This window comes from Neoarius graeffei, chromosome 18, assembly GCF_027579695.1.
Source record: "Neoarius graeffei isolate fNeoGra1 chromosome 18, fNeoGra1.pri, whole genome shotgun sequence".
Taxonomy (NCBI): domain Eukaryota; kingdom Metazoa; phylum Chordata; class Actinopteri; order Siluriformes; family Ariidae; genus Neoarius; species Neoarius graeffei.
In genome coordinates, this window is record NC_083586.1 from 61,184,367 (window position 1) to 61,207,384 (window position 23,018).

Here is a 23,018-nt window from a genome sequence, read left to right on the forward strand (position 1 = left end):
ATCAAACTTGAAGCACGCGCACACACACCTGCACTTTGTAGGGTTCTCCAATGATGCGAAGTGGTTTGTCCATGTTCGGTCCCTGAGATGGATCCTGTATCAAAATCATCTTCACGCCAGCACGCTCCTACACACACACACACACACACACACCAATTATAGAAAAGTTCCTGAGTGCGGTCTGAGACACAATCACGTTGACTCGTCCCACCTGGAGCTGTTTGATGGTTTCTCCACCCTTGCCGATGACGAGGCCGGCTTTTCCTGCCGGGATGATGATCTCCTGCATGTGGCCACTCCCATTAGCCTCGTGAAAGGAGGTGGGCGGTGTGCCCCGCCCCCGTGACACAATGTCATCTAACAGCATCTTGGCCTTCCTGGGTAGGGGAGAGAGAGGAGGTCAGAAGGTGAGGCTGAAGAGAGTGCTGCGATTTCAGCAACAAGCAAATAAATATCGTCTCCGTTCTATTCAAGTCAGTTACGACACGTTAAAGTGAGAAATCAAGCAAATCATCATCTCCTCGAACGATTCCTCAGGTCAATCCTACATCACATGCGTGTCTGTGGGGTCAGGCATTTCTCCTGTTCCCCACCCACACGCAAAAAAACACAAGAAAAACTTACAAACATGGTTTCATTTTATATCCCGTCACCTATGACCTCGCAATAATTGTCACAAGTTGAGCAGGAGGGGGGAAAAAAAAATGCACGAAAAACTAAAACACCCGATTCTTTTATTCCCGTTTACATATTTATTTGAAGACGACACGTTTTCTCTCCAAAACATTTGCAGTTGGGGGAAAGAAATTCAACAGGCCACACACACACACACACCTCTTGCGAGTGTGAACGCAGTGTATCAGCATAAACACTACAGAAACATTAAATAAATATTCAGGGATGTGATTTGGGGCTGGTGAAATTATCTGAAAATTTTAGCTGGGGGTCTGGGGGCCGCAGGCCCCCAACTGGTCCAGGGCAGCGGCCTGGTGGGGGGACAAGGGGGGGAAGCCCCCCGAAGCTCCTGGGTTCTGGGGTTTTTTGACTTAAAAATTGTACTAAAATGGCAAGCAAACACACAAGAAAAAACTTGTCATGATTAACAAATTCAAGCCAATTTAATGGTCAACATGCAACTCTGACACACACTCTCACTCACTCTCACACACACACACTCTCTCCCACACACACTCTCTCTCACACCCCCCCCCCCCCAAAGAACCAGCACGAGCAAGGCCCGCTAGCCCCGCGCCTTGTGACATAATTTGCCCCGAGGCGAGCCGCGGTTTTTCTCCAACCATTCCCAGCGGAACTTTTTTCACTATTCTGTTGATTTCTTTAACTCGATTTGCATCTTTACGCTCGATCACGGAGGCTGCCATCTTTCAACTCTTTGTTTGAAGCGAGCGCATTCATTGGTTGTTACAGAGCAATGAGCCAATCACGTACCTCGTTTCATCTCATTGACGTAATGACGTCATTTACGCAATTACGTCATTGAGATGAAACGAGGTACGTGATTGGCTCATCGCTCTAACAACCAATGAACGCGCTTGTTAGATAGCTGTACGTAAGCTCGCTTCAAACAAAGAGTTGAAAGATGGCAGCCTCCGTGATCGAGGTGTAAAGATGCAAATCCGAGGCTGCCATCTTTCAAACAAAGTCAGAACGAATAAGATACAAATGTGGATGAGGGAAAAATCGGAAAAAAAAATTTTCTTCAAGTTTTGAGGTGAAAAAAGCGGAATTCCGCGAATTCGTGGAAAAATCACATCCCTGAATGTTTTATAAAAGGCAAACGTGTAATTATAGATTAAGAATTTGAAAAATTGCAAATACTGCAAACCGAGTTAAAAGACGAAACATGGGGGCGTCATGGCTCAGGTGGATAAGGCGCCATACCATAAATCCGGGGACCCGGGTTTGATTTCCCGATCCCTCCCCTGCTCATTTCCTGTCTCTACACTGTCCTATCCAATAAAGGTGCAAAAAGTCAAAAAAAAATCTTTAAAAAAAAAAAAACGAAACATGAATACACACACAGCAAAGTATGGTTTAATAGTTGAGTGCAAAAGTTTGCATCCCCACCATGGCCAAGTTGAAGAAAGCTTTTTTTTTTTTAAACTGAGGGGGAAAAAAAAAAAAGTATTATAAATAAAAGTGTACAAATTGAGAAGGAGGAGCTAAAAGAAGAAAAGGTCTATGAGCAGTGGAGTGTGTGTGTGTGTAGTGGGTTTTACACTTACTGAATGGCGTCATGAGACCCAGTGAGAGAGACACTTCTGTCAGGTAAACCTCCACTGTCTGCAAATGCCACACACACACGTTACACTTGTACAGACATCTACACACGTCGCTATCTATACAGCGCCCAGCTTCAGCAACAAACACGAGTTAAACACACTAAAGCGATGATGCTGGAACTCACCTGGCGCGATCTGAACCTTACACCCCGACTCCTGCTGGATCTTATTGATCTGTTCTCCTCCTCGACCAATGACTGTACAGAGAGACGGACAGCAGAGCCAATCACATCACTGATCACAAGCACTGAACTGTGCGCGCGCACGCGTGCGTGTATACACTTACTGAGTCCCACCATGCCGTCAGGAACTCTGTACTCCTCCGTTACAGCAGAAGGACGTCCGCTGGAGAACAAGAGAGTTACAGTCAGTAGTGTGTTCACCTCCAACAAAGCGCGCGCGTGTTAGAAGTTATTCTACTGTTAAGCCTTTAAGCTAACGTGTTCTTACCTTTGCTGAGAGAGAGCAGCCAGCTGAGCGCTGATAGCTGTGGATTCACACAAACACACACTTATTTAACCGACATACACATCACACATCTCCGGGTGTATTCCGGATCGAGTGAACACGTGACGCGTGGAAATGAACTCGTAAGGTTTAGGATCCAAAGTGCAAACGTGGCATTTCATCCCAAAATTTCTTCCTTTACTCATCTGCCACAGAGGATATTTCCGAAGCCACGCCCACTTCAGTCTCCAGTGAAACTTGCATTAAAGTGCATATCACGGGTAAATTCAGGAGCAAGATCAATGTAGCGTATTTTCCGGACTATACGTCGCTCCGGAGTTTAAGTCGCATCAGCCAAAAAATGCATTATGAAGACGAAAAACACATATATACGTCACACCGGACTATAAGTCGCACTTTTTTGAAGGGTTATTCTATCCATAGAATCTGTGATTCTATCTATAAGCGGCGCGTGGTTACTGCGCGACTGCATTGTTTATTTAATAACCGAACAGCTGAGCAGTGATAACGCGCCCTTTGCCCTGTAAGTAGCCTCGTCTGATTATTTTAAATATCTACTACTATCTTTAATACTATCACTATCGTTATTACTAATAGCCTATATTATTATTATAACTAATATTAGTAGCCTATTACTGATGCATTAATCAGTTTGCTTTTAGAATATTTTTCCCGGTAGGGCTTATTATCGCCCCATGGCTCTTTCATCTGTGTTATTAAAGCTGTAGTCATCATCGAGGAGCGTCATTCTTCATTTTTGTCAAATTTTATTTCATCAAATCAGAGGCCAAGTAGGCTATAGGTATATCATCTCCAAAGACAGGTACGGTAGTAAAAACAACCGTCTAGTGAAAAAAAACAAAACAACAACAACCGCTCAGAGAAAAAAAAACAGGCAGAAAGTGCGCCTGCCAGTTAACGTCATATCAGATAAAAACATGAAACGTTATTCAGACCATTAACACCATAACATCAGAGACGAAGAATAAAGTTGATCTTGGAAGGAGAGTTATTTTTAAAAATGCAAAACAAAATCATTTATAATAGCCCAGAGAAAAACTGGCTGAATATGTACTGTAACATCAAGTTATTCAATAGCCTATAGGCCGAAAATCAGGGCTTAATTTGAGCCGGAACATGACGGAACAAGATCCGTAACATCCGTTGTCGGATCCGGCAGCCATTTTCATTTAATTCGGTGTTCCGGCAGCTATTTAAATGGATCAGATCACCTCCGTGACCATCACAAAGGGAAAAAAAAAAAATCAAACAAATTAAATAAGTCAATAAAAATTTGTTCAGTGTTCGGTTTTGATATCTGTTGTTGATTTCTCTCCTATGACATCCACAAAATCTATGCGGGGCGGGGGGGGGAGTATACTTCCGTTTGGTTTTTTTGTAGCCATTAGCTTGCGCTGTGGAAAAAAATGGCAAAAAAAAAAAGAAAGCTTACTAAAATTTTTTAAATGAATTCTCCAACTTGTTTTGTAAACCCTTTATTTCTTAACTATTACTTGAATTGATTGCACTTATGTTTGCTGGCACTGCTTTTAATGAGCAGGAGAAAAACAGGGAGGGCTCGGAAAACAACCGCAGGTCGGAATCGAACCCAGGTCCCCGGATTTATGGTATGGCGCCTTATCCACCTGAGCCACGAAGTCCTGCTGGCACTGCTTTTAAATACCCTACTTAAATCCTTAAAATGAGTCATTTAACTCATGTCTTGTGTGAGGTTTCACTGCAAAGGAATTTAATGCTCTTTTCTGGGGTGCATTCTGTCTTTCCTCCAGTTTTCTCCGCTTTTGTTTCTCTGATCTTTCCTTCTGCTTTTCTGATGTTCCTGCAGTGCTCTGAATTAAGTTCAACGCATTAGAAACAAAAGCACAAACGGAGTTAAAACATGTTTTCTAGCAAATGGGCGCAGCCATATTGTTTTCTTGTTCTATCGCGTACACAGTCTCGCGGTCAGTGTTGCCAGATACTCCTGACGTTTTCCAGCCCAAAATATGTTCAAAACCCTCCAAAATGCACTTGAAACCCCCTCCCAACTGGGCGGAGAACCGCGCAATCTGGCAACACTGCTCACGGTAGTTACATCAATTTAACTTCCGAGTGTTCCCGAATGTCAACGAGAACAAACGAAGCCAACAAAAACATCGCTAAACAAGCAAACCAAATCAGAACATATTCTGCTGGTCATTTTACTTAAACATATTTTTAATGGATATACAAGAGATTTAAAAAAAAAAAAAAAAACTTTCACTAGAAAATAGCGGAATTCCGCTAAATAGCAGACGTCTGGGATCCCTGGTTACTATAGAAAGGATATCGTATTAGAGCCTGGTTACAGTGTGTATATTATTATTAAAAAAAAAAAAAAAAAAAAGCACTCACACAGCGCTGTAGCATTGTCCCTGTCGCTCTGAGGAGCCATCCTCTTACTGTCCGGCTGATCTGAGGACGAAACACAGCGTCAAACACAGTACAGTCAGGTGTGTGTGTGGTGTGTGTGGTGTTTCTACACGCACCTCCGTCCTCCAGCGATCGTTTCTGTGCTGAGAAAGGATAACCCTCCGTACCACCGTTATTGCTCACAGGTCCTCCTGCAACATCTCCACCGATCTTAGCCGCGATCTACAGAAACACAAAAATAATTAAAAAAAAAAAAAAAAGAGAGAAGCTGAACAGCTGACGAGCAAAAACCACGTGAGAAACGAGTTTCTCGGTCCACTCCGCCGAGACAGCTCCTTCTCCACGATACATCAATGTTGTATACGTGCATTTGACCGCGAGACGGTTTTCCTGACACGGTTAACACACAGATTTCACAATACAGACCACGTACAGCAGAAACGCCTTCATTAAAAACTCATAAATGAAGGAACATTTATTCTTAAAAAAAAAAGATTTTTTTAGCTCTTTCAGACAAACCAGGGGCTAAAATAATAGATCACAAAAATATGGATTTTTTCCCCCCCCTCCATGCATGTGTTAGGGCCTCGCTCAGTACTTTCAAGCCCTCGGTCACGGTATTTCACCATACGGACCGACCTTAAGCTGGTAAATAACATTTATTTTTTTCTTTACCAAATTCTAACAGAAAACGAGAGCGCCCGAAAGGGAAAACCGAGCTGCCATTTTGAATCCTCATTCACGGCTGTAATGCAAATTGCTTCCTCCTCGGTATACAAGTGCACTTCCATGGCAGGAAAAAAACAAAAACAAAACATTTTGCCGCCTATGTAGTCCCCTATTTATACAAATGGGAGTCATTCAGGATTCAGCCATGTTTTTGCTCGGCGTTAGCAACAGTTAGAGGTTTTTAGCTTTCTCCTGAAATGTTTTCTTTTATTTCTTCTTCCTCAGGGTAGTAAAACTCGCTTTCGCTGTGAACACTGTCGTTATCGCCATCTATGCTGTAAAATTAATGCTATTCTCCTGAGAAATGCTGGCAAAAATTAAGATTTTTGATAAAAATCTTATAAAAAAAAAAAAAGTTGACAAAAATTGCTACTATGTTTGTTGTTGTGAACAAGCGAGTCGCCAGAGACCCGTAACCGGGGCCCGTACCGTAGGATACAGACCCGCTCGCCAGCCAATCAGAGCACGGAATTTGATGAAAACCACACCTCGAAAAAAATAAACACTAAGACCATACCTGCAAACTCATGAGGGTTGAAAAAGGTGACAAACTACCGGTAACCCCCCGGCCCCCTTAAACAGCGCGCGATCAAGGAAAATAAAGGGAAAAGACAACATTTAAAACAAAGACAAGATTTATTCATTTTTAGCTTTGCAATTTTCAGTTTTGCATCTGACACCTCATTACCATTAAGGAAGGAAAAGTATAAAAAGTAAAATTTGAATTTAAAAAAGTAATTTTTGAAGTGTGACACTAGAAACTTTCTTCAGCAGACCAGTTTATCATTTTTTAGACCTTTTGGCCCGAACAAGCCGTTCAAGGGCACGTTTATACTGCTCTGCCATGTGCCTCTTTCACGCCATGCTATCCTTCTTCACCACCTCTGCCCTATTACCAGCAGCACACCAAATTCAGCCCTCCTTTCCTTCAGTGCTGCCAAATTCATGGTGTGTGTGTGTACGTACGTACGTGTGTGTGTGAGAGAGAGAGAGAGAGAATCTCTCTCACTCACACACACTCACTCTCTCACACACACACACACACACTCTCTCTCTCTCACATACACTTTCTTTCTCTCACTCACTCTCTCACACACACTTTCTCTCTCCCTCACTCACAACTAACTGGTTCACTGAATACAACTGAGATCAACACACATTACGTTATAATTTTGACAATCCCACCAATAGTTTCACATAAAAATTATTTCTTTTACCCAAAACACGCGTTCAGCGCTCGAAACTAACGGTGTCCCGATGTCCCGGGGACCATAAAAAATGTCATCGGGACACAAAATTATCATATCTGGGACAATCCCGGGACAATGGAAAAAAATAGATCTAGAAAAAAAGTTCTACATTAATATTATTTACAAAGCCGTAACACATACGTAGACATTCACCTAATTTGTCAATTTTAATTTTAAAACGTTAACAGCGAAAAATACATAGTAGCTACACTTTCGATGCACCTGCATCCGTAGGCTACAGAGCAGCGCGTTCTGTTCTAGAATCTTCGGCCGGAGTCCGCATTATATGGACTTGGAATGGAATTGCTAGCGCACACGCTGCGCCGACTCTTGCCAGAACAAAAATGCTGAAGTGGTTGAAGCGGACCGACCGCGGGGAAGAAACTGAAAGCCCAGACATAACGTCTCCGGGACCTTCAGGATCCAAAGTGTCATCGCCTGGTCTGCAGGCAACGCTAGCAACTCAATGAACTGAATGAACACTGTTAGACACGTTATAAAATACAACAGGAATGATGTGGATGATATTGACGGAAGATACCGTTCAACAGAATAAGTGAGTTTTCTTGGTGTCTTTCTAGTTCAGAAAGTTTAGTCAGTCAGCAGCACAACTAGGCTCGGACCTGGCAGGTCCGTGTATCATCGTTTTCCAGATTGAATGGAATATTTGAATGATCGGATGATACACGGACCCTGGCACTATGCTGATGTTGCTAACGTTTGCACCCGGCAGCGAAAGTTCATAAAAATGGATAACGGAAAGTTCATAAAAATGGATAACGGAAAGTTCATAAAAATGGATAACGGAAAGTTCATAAAAATGGATAACGGAAAGTTCATAAAAATGGATAACGGAAAGTTCATAAAAATGGATAACGGTAATGGTGAAAATTATAAGTTGGCCTTATAAGTGCCAACAGATATAAGTAGATGAAATGAACATAAAAGGGGTCTTATTTTCAGCTAAAGTGTACTGCAGATGTAGGGAGTTGAAACATTTTCTGAATGAGCTAGTTGGCCCCTTTAAATAAACGGGTATCTATTCATACAGTGAGATCGCCAAAGTTTAATAAACTGAAAATGCAATAACTGTAATTTTGAAGTAGATGATGTATAGGACATGTGTCGCTTGTGTCTTGTGACTTATTGTAAAAATGATATAAAGGGTTCAAAATCGTATAGTTACAAATATAATAGTAACTTCATATGATAATATTAACCACTGGTTATTTCAGAGAGGAAAAAAATGGGGACACTATTGCTTCCATTCGGGACAATACAACACAGAATTCGGGACCACTGGGGGACACAAAGAAAAAAAGTTAATTTCGAGCCCTGCACGCGTTTATAGATCCTTATGTTCAACAAAAAATGACTTTATTCAAACTGATTTGACATTTTTTTCAGCCCACAGAAACATCTTCCGTGTCGCGCGTTCGGTTCAAACGTAACAGCCCCGCCCCTTGCGTCTTACGTCATAAAAACGCGACTCACAGACCACCAAATCACAGGTACCAAAAAAACCACCCTAAAGCCTCTTTAAATCGCACTCATCGTAACACAGCTTTCTCCGCATACTAAAAATGTTTTTCCGTCTCCAGATGCAATATAGAGTTCCGGAAAAAATCAGAAAATATGATTCCGTGAGCTGTTTTCAAGACTCAGTGTCCCGTTCTGCATTGCGTTTGGATGATCTCTGCCATCCTCCTATACACACCCGTATTCAAGAAAACCCCCCCTCTGTTCAGTTACAATTCGCGGACACTGTCCAGCGTTCTGTAAGACTACTGGCTCGTTGGAATGCCATCCAATCCGAGAGACGTTTGAAGTATGAAGGCGGAAATGGTCTGAATGTGGGTGCGAGGAGAAAAGTAGTAGTGCACTGAAACCAAATGTTCGGCAACGTAGCCTCGCGCACCCCCCCCCCAAAAAAACCTCTTCGGATCTACACGATTCACACAAGTGACCTATATTGGGATCAAAATGGCGAATTTCGCCGAAAGGTGACTAGTTTGCAGGTATGTAAGACGTTTCTTCAGCTTTTTGGAAGCTTGGAGAAAAAAAATAAATAAAAAGGCACTTTAATCATTTTCTAAATCACTCATTCACGTTATTAGTAAAGTGTTAAATCTAACAACTTTGGTGTGCATCTATTACATTTTTTTTTTTTTAAGTCCTCACCCCAGACCTTTATCAAAACCCCACAGAGCTGCTGCTTTAAAAGGAGAACTGAAAGTAAATTTATCAAAATTCTATTCATCTCATTTTATTAAATATCAGAATGCATGTTTGATCGCTATTTTGTCACTGCTATAGCAAGTTATGAGTGTTTGAAATATATCAGTCCATATGTCAAAGCAATGGCCGTAAACGAGATGCGTTGAGACCTGTGCGAGACATCGTAGGACGGAAGTAAAACGTACAGCGGAAATCAAAGTGACCAGCATCTGCCAGCGTTGTCAAAAGACGTGTGCGCCCTCTTTCGAATGCTGACGTAATCAAGCCGGAAGTTTTGTTTGTTTTGATAGTAATCAGGAAAGTCTGAAAAAAGTACGCAGTAATCGTCATTTAAACTCGTTTTTGTGCAATATTTCGTTTGGAAAAGTTTTCAAAATGGCGGCGCTGACGCTTCACGTTTCGAAGTCTTGCACAAGTCTCGTGAAGATCACGCAGATAAGCGACGCCTGCCGTGGACCAAAGGAACTAAATTCAACACGGCTAAAAACCGAACAGGCCGATAAGTATAATATTTAATCGCAATTAGTTGCCAATACGAGTTGCGATATAAGGTTACTAAAACCGAAAACGTAACTGAATAACACGTTAATTAAGAAATAAAGCAAGTTTAAAAATGAGTTCAGTTCTCCTTTAATGGGTAACGGATAATCAGACCCAAAAAAAGGCCGAGTGCAGCTTTTACACGTCACGATTCCAGCTCTATTTTACGGTGATCATCATTACTGTCACGATGTACAAGATTTTAATAAGTTGATAGTTCTATAAACAGATGCATACGATAACATGCATTTTTCTTCACGTCTGATCCTAAAGAACGCGTCTATGTCCTGTCGTACTCCACACACAGACATCAGGTTCATCCTGTGCAAAATCGTCTCCTGTCCATAAACTCGATGAAAACAGCGTTTGCGTATTAATTAGCTAGCTACACACCTGGAAGATATAATTCCTAGTGCTGTCAAAGTTAACGCGATAACGTGATCTCAATTTAACGTGATTAAAAAAAAATAGTGCCGTTAACGCAAATTCTAATTTGGCCCTGCGAGTCACCCGTAGTTCCTGTTGAGGCTTGTCGCGCGCTGCTTCAATAAGAGTACCGTATTTTCTGGACTATAGAGCGCACCTGTATATAAGCCGCATCCGCTCTATTTTTTAAAAAAAATTTAAAAAAAGATATACAAGCCGCACCGGGCTATAAGCCGCAGATATCTATGTTGAAAAATTAGATATTTACTGCATGTACAGAACTGTAAATGTACATGTATGTACCTGAACAGATTCTTTCCGAACAGTGCCTTTTAACACGGCAGCAACTTTGCTGATTAAAACGGAACAGAACCAAGAGAAAATAACCGGTATTTATTTACCTTCATTTCTCCTGTGTTTGAAACCACAAGTCACTTTAATCATCTTCGCTGGATTTGAAAATAATTACCGGTTAGTAATTTGTCGTGCGTGTTCTATCTGCTAAAGATCTGCTAATTCTTCTTTGCATTGATTTTTCGTCTATCTTATTTTTGATTCTACTTCCGGTTAGAGCGCCCCTAGCGGTGGAAGAAAAATCCACAGAATAGCCGCACCTTTGTATAAGCCGCATGGTTCAAAACCTAGGAAAAAAGTAGCGGCTTATAGTCCAGAAAATACGGTACGTGTGAGTGATGGAGAAAGGCATAGACATATAAACATCCTCGCCGCCATATTGGCTGGGGCAAAGTGGAGATTCTTCAACCGTCTCTGGTATAGCGTCTAGAGTCTAGACAGTAGCCGAGAATAAAGATGCCTCATTCATGTGCTGCGTTTAACTGTACCAACAGGTTTACCGTCCAAACGAGATCACGTGGGATTACCTTTCACAGGTGAGACTGGAAAAATACTTTTCAATACTGTTCCTTCAGCCTTCAGTTTCCCAGCTCATCTCCACTGGGGGGGTGTAGAGTTATAAGCAGTGAGAATTAGAGAATACAGTGCCACACTATGATGAACGCTTTTGAACGTATGATGAATGTTTTTATTTTTGTTATCTGTTTTTTTTCTTCTTTTATGGCAAATACTTCTCTTCAAAAGAAACTAATGAAGAGTAAAATAAAACTTTATTTTCACAGTGATATGCACTTTATTTTTCATCCCTTGGTTTTCTCATCTAATATGGAAGTTATGGATGTCAGTGGCTGTGACGTGTTATGCTCTGCAATAAAAAAAAAAAAAAAAAAAAAACTGGTACAAAGCAAGCCCATTCACTTTATGCTGATAAGAGAATTACAATGGTTTTTCATGTGACAAAAATGTGCGATTAATCGCGAGTTAACTATGACAGTCGCGACATTACCGTATTTTCTGGACTATAAGCCGCTACTTTTTTCCTAGGTTTTGAACCATGCGGCTTATACAAAGGTGCGGCTATTCTGTGGATTTTTCTTCCACCGCTAGGGGCGCTCTAACCGGAAGTAGAATCAAAAATAAGATAGACGAAAAATCAATGCAAAGAAGAATTAGCAGATCTTTAGCAGATAGAACACGCACGACAAATTACTAACTGGTAATTATTTTCAAATCCAGCGAAGATGATTAAAGTGCCTTGTGGTTTCAAACACAGGAGAAATGAAGGTAAATAAATACCGGTTATTTTCTCTTGGTTCTGTTCCGTTTTAATCAGCAAAGTTGCTGCCGTGTTAAAAGGCACTGTTCGGAAAGAATCTGTTCAGGTACATACATGTACATTTACAGTACAAAATCGTTCTGTACATGCAGTAAATATCTAATTTTTCAACATAGATATCTGCGGCTTATAGCCCGGTGCGGCTTGTATATCTTTTTTTTTTTTTTTTTTTAAATATAGAGCGGATGCGGCTTATATACAGGTGCGCTCTATAGTCCAGAAAATACGGTAATCGCGATTAAATATTTTAATCGCTTGACAGCACTAATAATTCCTCCTCCGTTTCTTTTCCATGCAGCATGCCGATGAGATCAGACGCTCCCGCTGACTCTACGCAACAACACGAAAGCTCATGCTTTTGTTGTTGTTTCCGTTTGGACGTCATCCCTACCGTGTTGTTTGCAGTGGTTCTGTGCAACTCTTTACCGTCCGCTTATTGGTGGAGTATTATAGCAGTGCTCTGTCGCGCTCGGAGATTTGTCACATCATATGCTCTAAGATTTTTTTTTTTGACTGTGACGACAAAATCAGGATGAATATCACAGCATAAGGCTGGTACTGAACCCCCCCCCCCAAAAAAACCCCCACACCATTTACTGTGACAAAGCGCGAGATTGACGAAAGGGGCGGAGCTTCCAGGAAGCTGTCTCTTAATATTGGAGTTTTAAACACCTGTACAGGTCATTCCGGATTCACGTGTCGCATTTTTTCATTTTACTGGGGACTCGTCTGTATTTTTGAGTGAGTGAAAGTAAGAGTAAAGAACACCACACCAACATTCAGGGTCTCTGCACATTTCTGACCAGCAAAAATAATACTTTTTAAGACCATTTTAAGACCACTGAGTATAAAAAAATAAGACCACTACCGCGGAACAAATACGTACAGTAAAAAAAAAAAAAAAAAAAGCACACTCTAGGTTAAGTTCAAAGCATTTTTTTTTTAATAAATAAGTGCATCTTCAGTTTACAAAACAGAACATTAGCTGCCTTCTCGATATTTTAATAGTAGGGTACTGCCATGAACAAACAGTGAGGAAGCAAGGAAGTTTGACTGCTGATCGAACTGCCTCTGGGGACTGTTGTTGCCCGACTAGCAGCATAGCGCATATGCTTTTCCCCTTTCGAGTGAGCGTCAAGGGCTTTACAGCCCATTGTTGTTAACTTGATGTCTTTCCGACATACCTTACATCTCGCTTCATATTCTGAAGTTGCTGTTGTTAGTAGGGATGTCCCGATCAGGTTTTTTTGCCCTCCGATCCGATACCGATCATTTGATTTTGAGTATCTGCCGATACCGAGTCCCGATCCGAAACTTCTTATAATCCATAAAAAATAATAAAGACGAGGAAAGAAACGGATCCAGGATGTTCCTCATTTTTTTTTTTTATTTAACACCTTATTTTAACATCCAACAACTCCGTTAGCAAACAGAGCACTTACGTGAGGTAGTTTGAACAATAAATAAATTAAAAACATAACCTTAAAATACCTGGCAGGAATGTAAACAAATTTAAAAAAAAAAAAAAAAAAAACTGCCACAGTGCCAGTAATTTGCTTTTAAGAACGCATCTCAGTGGTATACAGTAATTTCAATTAAGGAAATGAACGTTTTTCTTGATGAAAACAAGCATTTCTACCCTTTCAGGTTTGAGCCTGTTTTTGTCATCCAACACGTTTGCAACAGCACTAAAAACTCGCTGTATTGTGTCGGGTGTTTGTTTTTCAGGTGCCGTATCAGGTTTGTTGTATTAAATGCGGCCCTTTCCTGTCCACCCCTTGAAATTCCAACTTTACATATTTCACAGTTTGCTATGGCAATGTTGTCATCAACTTTGAAATACTGCCACACCGCAGACATGCTTTGCTTTCCGCTTCGAACTGCTTCCGTGTTCAACTTTGCCGGCAACAGGCAGCCAATAACCAATAGCGTCTCCGCTACAAAGTGACGTCATGCCGCACGTGTTGATGTTGCTGTGTTGAGACAAGAGGTCTGGTCTCACTCTGTGCCAACGCATGGCTATTGATGTGTTAAAAATGAGAATATATTATATAGATATATATCCGATCCCTGATCGGGAGGTAATGCCCGATTCCGATCGAGTCTGAAACCACGTGATCGGGCCCGATTTCCGATCACGTGATCGGATCGGGACATCCCTAGTTGTTAGCCAACTTTTGTATTTTGGCTCCTCAAGCCACTTGTTACTAAACTTACACTTCCCCATCTCCGCTCATGTTCAAGTTCAACCACTTCTTCCTCGTCTGCTCTACTCTCAATGGTTCTACTACATGGATAAAAGAACACACTGCCCCCTGTGGCGTGGTTCCTGCGCTATTATACCGCTTTTCCACTACAAACGCGGCTGAGTTGGGCTGAGCCGTGCCGTGTCGGGCTGAGCGGGGCTGTTGGAGTTGCATTTCGACTACAACCGCGCTGAACCGTGCTGGCTGGAAGTGGGTGGACACATTGGGTGGAGTTAGCGAAAGTGGGTGGACGTCACATGATGTCGTTAAGCAGCGCAAACAGTGACATCAATGAGCTTTTAAGCGGTAGTCTCACAACCCAAATAGTAAACAATAAACACGGACATGGAGTCGTTAGTGTTGCTGGTCTTGGTGCTGTGGCTTGTTGTCACCGACAACGCAAACAGATACTGGCAAGAGCGTATAGATGAGACGAGGCGCATAAGGCTTCAGAAATTCTCGTAATTCTTCTTCCGGGTTTGCGGTGTTTACAGATCCCAGCGCGCTCGCGGGGCGTGTGTGGGCATGTGAGGACACTCCTCCTCACCAATCAGTGCACAGGGGAGTGTCTGCTCACGCCCCCAGCCTCACTCAGCTCGGTTTGGCTCGCTTCAGCCCCACTCCAAAACCGTGCGAGTTTTAGGGGCTAAGCAGGGCTGAAGCGAGCTGAGTCGTGCTGTTTTTTGGTAGTCGAAACGCGAGCCGTGTCGGGCTGAAGTGAGCTGAAAAAGGGTAGTGGAAAAGGGCCATTAGAACTAGTGCTAGACACACAACGGCTCTTGTGCTACTTGTTCAGCATCTTGATAACAAACGACGCTGGTTGAATAAATAACGTTAGCGCGGAAAAAAAAATCCAGACACGTTTTTTTTTTCCCCATTTACCGTAGGCTACCCGGATGAAATTTAATACCTCCCATGTGAAATTTAATACCATAGCTCAAAAAAATAGCAAAATATAATGCTTTTTAAGACCTTAAAAAACACATTAAAAATAAGACTTTAAGACTTTTTAAGGATCCGCGGAGACCCTGACATTAACAGGAAGCATCTACACAAAACGCGTAAACATTATCCGGTCTAGGAATACAATATAAATCAGACATAAACGTCACCGTATATCATAGAAATGTAATATCTTATCGGGACGACGACTTGACAGCACAGAAGATCGTTCAACATGTTAAAGAACGTCCACGTCTCGAATTACACGATTCAGATTGTGTAGATTATACATCTTCAGCGACGCACTCATCTTTTTAAAACACCGGAGGACTGTTTTCATCATATAAAATTCCAGTTCCGAGTTCAAAGCGGTTACTACAGTAGAGTTTAGGAATATCGCTTGCCAGGAATTAGGGCTGGGAATCGATCCAGATTTCCTGGATCGATTCGATTACGATTCATAAGGTCACGATCCGATTCGATATCAATTTACTTAGATATTGCTGGATTGTCACTTTAAAGTAAAAACTGTCCCTATTGACAGGAACAGCCCAATATGTGTTTGTGCATGTAATTTAACACCAAATGCCTTCTCCAGTGCAGTTTGATTCGCCGCAGGTTTAGCTGAAACTGTGTCGGCGTGGCGCCTGGATAAGTGGTTGCGGAGATTGGTTGTATTGCCACTATATTTTACCTCTATGTGGCACAGTTTGCACACTGCTTTTGTTCTGTCGACTTCGTCTCTGTCCTCGTAATGTTTGAATCCAAAGTAATGCCATACATCAGCTTTCAGGCCAGGCGGTGATTTTAGCTGTGCAGCTTCAGCCATCTCGCGTTCTTAAGTTTCGGTTTCGTTTCCCGGCACCCGCTTTTTATAGCGGTCCTTGCGCGGTCGAGAAAATAGTGCCTATAGCCACCTGGAAGAGATCGATCCACACATTTTTGAATCGATCTCGTATTTTTTGAACGTGAATCGATATCGGATCGTGGATCGATCTTTTGAACCCAGCCCTACCAGGAATAAAACTTCTGACTTAAATATAAAAACTCGTCTGATGACGAGGAAACGGAAGAAAAGACACCAATTTTACAGGACGCTCCTGTAACAGGAACGTACAAATGAACATGCGCGACTTCTCCGGGATTTCCCCCCCAGAACATTTGGTCATATCGTGACAGAAATGTCACTCGTGTGATATTAATTTCTTGTTTATAGAAAGCGCATCGTTTGTACTGAATATCATGCACTCGTGATGGGTTAATCAGTCTGAAACGCTGCTTTTAAACCAGAAGTGTGCGACATAGTGAACTTTCTTCTTTCTATGATCGTCGCTGTCGTTCTTACTCAGCTCGAGAGAGAATACAAGTTTAAAAAAATGATTTATAAATAAATAAATAAAGTGTCCATGTCATGGGGATCAGCGTGTGTGCTGAAAAGTTTTAAATGAACTTTAAAAAATTATCAGTCAGTTTTGGATTACACACGAGTGCAGCCGCTCCAAAAAATTCTCAGCGACTGAAACTTTAGTTTCTTGGTTTGTTCAAAAAACAAACTTCAAGACATCAAAATAATTCTCACGCTCTGGCGTAAAGGGAAAAAAAAGTTTTACAGCAAAATTTGATATTTAACGACTGCGTATCTCCAAAATCCAGCGCAAAGTGAATCGATCAGAACCTGGACTTCTGCACGGACACAAATCTAAATTTATTCCTGGTGTTTTTATTTCTCCGAATCGTGACATATTTCTGAGTAAATCAGGATATTCGGGGACGAGGTTGGACTTTATCAGAAAGGTTGAAGGAAAAGCCAGTATCTCACTGGACTGCGACAAATCGCAAACGTCATTCGTGAGAGAGTTTCAAAAAAGTGTCTTGAAACACTCGCGGGGCTTCTCAATTTCCTCGCATGAGTCGCTCGTTCGTCGCTGAAATTTTGAACATGTTTAAAAAATTTGTGCGACAAAATTTCTCTCAAAATAGCCGCAAATGTGTTGCAAACCCTTCTCAAGTCAGTTTCCGTGAGACGGGAAGCGCGAGTTCTTCAGCCAGTATCTCACTGAGCTGCGACAGCCTGCAACTAGTTGGAGACACAACAATTGTGATAAAATATCAATCCAGTGTGATTCCAAGTGAAAACTGTCACTAATTTGCATATTTTATCGCAACTGTTGTCTCTCCAACTAGTCGCAGCTCAGTGAGTGAAGAACTCGCACTTCCTGTCTCACGGAAACTGACTTGAGAAGGGGTCGCGACAGCTTTGAGAGAAATTTTGTCGCAGGAATTTTTTGAACGTGTTCAAAATTTCAGCAGCGAACGAGCGACACTTTGTGACTCACGCGAGGAAACAGAAGCCCCACAAATGTTTCAAGACACTTCTGAAACACTCTCGCGAAGTTGCGATTTGTCGCAGCCCGGTGAGATACTGGCCAAATCAGCGCAGGATGAAAACACGAAGTCGTCAAGACTCTTGTGCCCCTTTTCCACCAAAGCAGTTCCAGGGCTGGTTCGGGGCCAGTGCTTAGTTTGGAACCGGGTTTTCTGTTTCCACTGACAAAGAACTGGCTCTGGGCCAGAAAAACCGGTTCCAGGCTAGCACCAACTCTCTGCTGGGCCAGAGGAAAGAACCGCTTACGTCAGCGGGGGGGGGGGGGGGGGGGGGGGGGGGGAGTTGTTAAGACCAACAACAATAAGACCGGGAAAGATCGCCATTTTTAAGCGACGAGAAGCAGCAGCTGTACAAACGCGAAGTCATCCATTATTAACCCCGCCGACAGTAGTCGGAGGGGTTATTATTTTCACCTGCGTCAGTCTGTGTGTGCATCTGTCTGTCTGTCTGTAAGATATCTCAAGAACCAATGGATCGATTTGGACCAAATTTTGTACATGTGTTGCCAATCACCCAGGAAGGAAACCATTAAATTTTGGAGGTCAAAGGTCAAGGTCATGGCAGAACTTCAAAATTTTCGCCCAATGTATTTTAATAGGGAAAAGGTGGGGTTTGCACTCGTTAGAGTGTCCCTGTCTAGTTATTATTATTATTATTATTATTGTTGCTTCTTCCGTGTTGTTTTTGCTTCGATATTTGCGCCAAGGTTTATGCAAACGTAGCGATGTAACTGACGTATACAGCGACGTAATGACGTGGCTTCCCTTAGCACCGTGAGCTATGGAAAAGCAAACTGGTTCTCAGCTGGCTCGCAAGTTGAACGAGTTGTTACCCAGCAGCAGCACTGACCCCGAACCAGCCCTGGAACTGATTTGGTGGAAAAGGGGTATTGGTCACTGAAATTAGACACACAAACATCAGGATTAAAACACTTTATATATTATACATAAATCCATTATGAAGCTTAGCTGCTTAGTTTTGGACTTGAAACATCTTTCAGGAATAAATGTTATGTGATGCCTCACCAAATCCAGGTACACGTCAGCCGAAACGAATCCGAGATAATCGCAAAAGAAGCATTTTTTTTTAAAATTTGTGATTTTCGTTTTTTTCCATCATGTGCAAGTTGAGATCTTGAAGAATGCAATCAGTATTTCAGATAATAGATTGTTTTGTTGGAAAAGCATACATTTTTTGTTGCAAATTGTCTTGTTTTTTGTCAGGACTGTAGCCTGCTGGGGGGTGTGGGTAAATTACCATATGGGCCATTCACATGATGATTTAAGTCATTTGTTTTTGTTTTTTTCGCGAATCAGCTGTATGATACGAGCTGAGCTCGTGGCTACTTAAGCTGCATACAGGCGTGTGATTTCACTATGGAATGAGGACGCTAAACAGAGCGCAGAGGAGCTGAAACACTGCAAAGCAAACAGACACACGGTATTTACATCGGAGATAACCATTTCTAGCAAAAAAAAAAAACCGCAACCAAAAGGAAGCTAGGATTACATTCCATCGGAAGCATTGGTGTGTGCAAGGCGCCGTTTCTCTTTCTGATGGGGTAAGTTTATTCATCTAAGGCTGTGTGGTTATTTTTGCATGTAACGGAGAGTGTTGTGGTTTGGTTAAGCCTAGGTCACAACCGGACGTACGATTTTTTGGCCATGTGATTTTTGGCGTTTTCCCAAATCGCTGTGTTTTTTTTTTTTTGTTCATGGAGAAAGACGCGCGTTGACTGCAAGTTTGTCTTGCAACCTGAAAAAAAACGTAAGCGCCAGTAGAGTTTGTTTGACATGACAAAGAACCTCTGCGGCCGGTCTGCGGCTCGAAAATCAGCACATCACACGCGCGCTCTCGTGCGTTTCTTGAATGTAGACCGGCTGTAGGAGCACGGTACGGCCGGTTGTGACCGAGGCTTTACATGAAACTAGCGTTGTGTTATGGCCTCTGCATGCTCTTGCGACAAGGCTTTCGCAGATAGCTTTTCGCAGACAGTTGTAATTTATCGTTGAGCGGGGAGTAATAGGCATACGCGATGTTATTCACCGCCACAACGCAAGGGGGCGCGAAGTCGCTAGGAGTAGTTGGTGGGTGTGGTTAGTGGAGTGTTTATCCTCCGGTTACTTATAATGACTAGAACTGGAGTCGTATAGATGTACGTACTTCCTCACTTCCTCAATCAACCGCTCTTCGTGCTGCTCCATCTTCGCTCGTGTTTTTAAAAATGGCGGTCGTGAAAACAAACCAAACCGGGAAAGCAGGGAAGCGGAAGTGCGTGTACAGCGGATGTAGAGTGGACCAATCAGAGCCCTCTTGTCTGCAACGCTGTCTGCGAGGCTTCTGCGGTGGTCACAATTTTTGGGAGGTGCGCGCAGAGCGTCTGCAAAGGTGGGGGGGCTACGCAGACGCTATCTGCGACACCGTCTGCGAAGACTGCGTTGTCAGCATAAATTGGCCTTTAGTTGTGTCATCATCGTGCTATCTTTCTTTCTTACGGTGCGAGTAATTTTTCAACCACAAAACGTTAAAGTATACTTCAGGACTTATTTTTGTACTTCATAATTGTGTTGGGCATACTTTGCATGGAAGGAAAATTGACGTGGTGATCTTTGTTTACATGAAAGTAGCATCGTGCTAGCTCATAGGGGGTAGGGCTTTCCTTAATGTCATGCAGATGAGCACCATTATGTGGCCGCCCTGCACCCAGAGTAGCTGAGATGGAAAACTTTGAGGGCGATTTTCTCCCTTTCCTGTTTTAAGAAGTATACACTTTCAAATGGCCACACATTCTTCAAATATGGTCAGATCTCCACATGGAAGGCATCATTGGAAAGCTTAGAAACTGGACTTTCTCAATCTGTCAATAACTCAAAATGCCCCCGGGCCGACATGCGTCCCTGGATTCGGGCACATTTATGTGAAGCTGATGGACTTTACAGCCTGGTGTAGTTAAAAAAAACCCCACAAAACTGTCAAAATTAATTTTGTAATTTATCATCATGTTTCACTTTTAATTGCGTATAATTCATCCAAGCAGAGACTACAGAAAGTTTATTATAAAATGACCACATCTTGACTTACCACAGAAGTACTGGTTTATTTCAATTTCACTCAGCTAAAACTGACGTTATCAGTATTATTAGCTTCTTAGCCAACTGATTTCTTTCTTGGAAGAGATTAGAAAAGAAAATTAAAAGCTGTAAACACAAACACTAGCGTGGAGTTGAGGAGTTTCTGTCAGGAGGCTAGTCACCCGAGCGCGCTCCACGGCATGCTAGCTATGCTAGCATAGCGAAATTAGCAAGTTAGCTTAGCAGCGCTCGCGCATAAGGGACGAAAGAAGTAGTTTATTCTATTAACGTGGCTGCGGCTTTTCTTTACAAAATGGCGCTTCGTGTTTGAGGGGAACGTGATGGTTTGGGGGAGAATTTATAGGGAAACGCGGCACATATGCGGCTCTATAGCGCTCACACACACACACAGAGAGTTAAAGCGCCATGCCGGTCTGAGTGAGGACAGAAGGCCAGGCCGGACATGATCAGCCGCGCACGCGAGGCAAAACAATGCGCTGCCGCGTGCTATCCGGTTTATTAACATGGCGCGCGCGCTCACGGTAAACGCGCTCCGCTCATTAGCATTCGAGCTAACAGCACCGGAAGCTCGCGAGCGCGTCCACGTTTCATGTCTTTCTGGATGTTTTCAGGCCGCTCGCGCTCCCGCTCACCTGCCGTGCACGCTGCACCGCGTCCGCGAACGCGTCCTTCTTTATCCCGCCGGTTCCCAGTGCTGCTGCCGCCGCTGCTGCTGCCGCCGCCGCTGCTGCTCCGGCCCCGGGAGGCGGTGGCACCGTGCTGTACTCCGACATCACTGTCCGTGTGTTCGGCTGTAAATCCGTCCAGAGAGCGAGAGCTGGGCCCGGGGAAAGACGTGCGCCGGAGCTGGAAAATGAGAAAAGCCAAGAAGAAGAAGAAGACAGCGCGGTCGCACCGCGGCACCCGAGCGCGCGTTCCTATTGGTTCGCGTTATGAAAACTAGCCAATAAGTGCACACCACAGAGGCGGGTACAAACACTTCTCACACGCGATTGGCTATTCAAAAGGTTTAGAGGCGTTTAAAAAAATGCGGCCCTGAGGCGCTGGTTCGAATTCAAAATGGCTGCCGAGTGAACGGAAAGTAGACTAGACTGAGTGCGGGGTTTATAGCAGACGGAGTGCGCTTGTGTAGGGAGGAGAGAGATATTTGAAACGGTCGATGCAGCACTTTTTGACTAGAGCTGTTTTTTTTTTTGTAGAATATGAAAAATTCTTATTATTTAAAAAATCTTTATTTTGCAAACAGGAAATGTCTCAATAACATTCACAGTTTGATTCATTCACACTAACAACTCCAGACTTATTATTTTAATCATTTACATGAAGTCTCAAGCATGCCCTTAGACTACAAAACATTCTGGAAGAAATATTATTATGAATAAATAATACATACAGCCCAAACTTTGTATTTTTATATAAAGTACATAAAGTTTAAATCAGGACTCCGCCAATACATGCAGGCAAAGATAAATACTTCAAATAAGAACAAAAAATATTAATAACTGGTGTTCTTAATTTTAAAACTCTTCCTGTAAATAAATGTCAAATTTTAAAAGTTAAAAAAAAAAAAACCACCACCTCGGGTCCTGTAACACTGCTGCTTCCCCCCTGGTAAAATTGTGCTTTTTGATAAAAAGTTCTGGAAGAAAAGGGGGACCAAAAAAAAAAAAAAAAACCACAACTACTATTTGGTTTCTCTCACACACACACCACACACACAATGGATGTGGGTCTGAACACAGCAGGACTGTATACTCTTTAAAAAAAAATAAATAAAGGTTCTGCAAGGGTTTATGAAAGATTAACTAGATAATAAAGTAACACTTGAAAATGCATTTCTGATGGGTAAAAACACTCCATCACAGGATTCCACACCGAACCTTTAAAGATTCCCCCAGAGTGTGAACTGAAGAACCCTCTGGGGCTCTAAATTTTAAGAGATGTCCAACTATCCATTATCTGTAGCCGCTTATCCTGTTCTACAGGATCACGGGTGAGCTGGAGCCTATCCCAGTTGACTATGAGCGAAAGGCAGGGTACACCCTGGATAAGTCACTAGGTCATCACAGGGCTGACACACAGAGACAAACAACCATTCACACTCACATTCACACCTACGCTCAATTTAGAGTCACCAGTTAACCTAACCTGCATGTCTTTGGACTGTGGGGGAAACCGGAGCACCCGGAGAAAACCCACGCGGACACGGGGAGAACATGCAAACTCCACACAGAAAGGCTCTCACCAGCCACTGGGCTCGAACCCGGACCTTCTTGTTGTGAGGTGACAGTGCCAA

At 42.6% G+C, this 23,018-nt stretch overlaps 1 protein-coding gene across 2 annotated transcripts in view; it reads right to left on the minus strand.

Moving 5' to 3' along the window:
* The window catches only part of khsrp (KH-type splicing regulatory protein), a 37,857-nt gene extending 16,234 nt beyond the window's left edge, over positions 1 to 21,623 (minus strand). For both annotated transcript variants that reach the window (XM_060899160.1, XM_060899159.1), the window contains exons 1-9: positions 21,355 to 21,623; positions 5,300 to 5,405; positions 5,166 to 5,225; positions 2,754 to 2,790; positions 2,590 to 2,648; positions 2,429 to 2,500; positions 2,247 to 2,304; positions 212 to 377; positions 29 to 127 (exon numbers count right to left, since the gene is read on the minus strand). In XM_060899160.1, coding sequence (XP_060755143.1) covers positions 29 to 127; positions 212 to 377; positions 2,247 to 2,304; positions 2,429 to 2,500; positions 2,590 to 2,648; positions 2,754 to 2,790; positions 5,166 to 5,225; positions 5,300 to 5,405; positions 21,355 to 21,495 — 798 coding nt within the window. In that variant the 5' untranslated portion in view covers positions 21,496 to 21,623. The remainder of the gene's footprint in view (positions 1 to 28; positions 128 to 211; positions 378 to 2,246; positions 2,305 to 2,428; positions 2,501 to 2,589; positions 2,649 to 2,753; positions 2,791 to 5,165; positions 5,226 to 5,299; positions 5,406 to 21,354) is intronic.
* Positions 21,624 to 23,018: the final 1,395 nt, after the last annotated feature.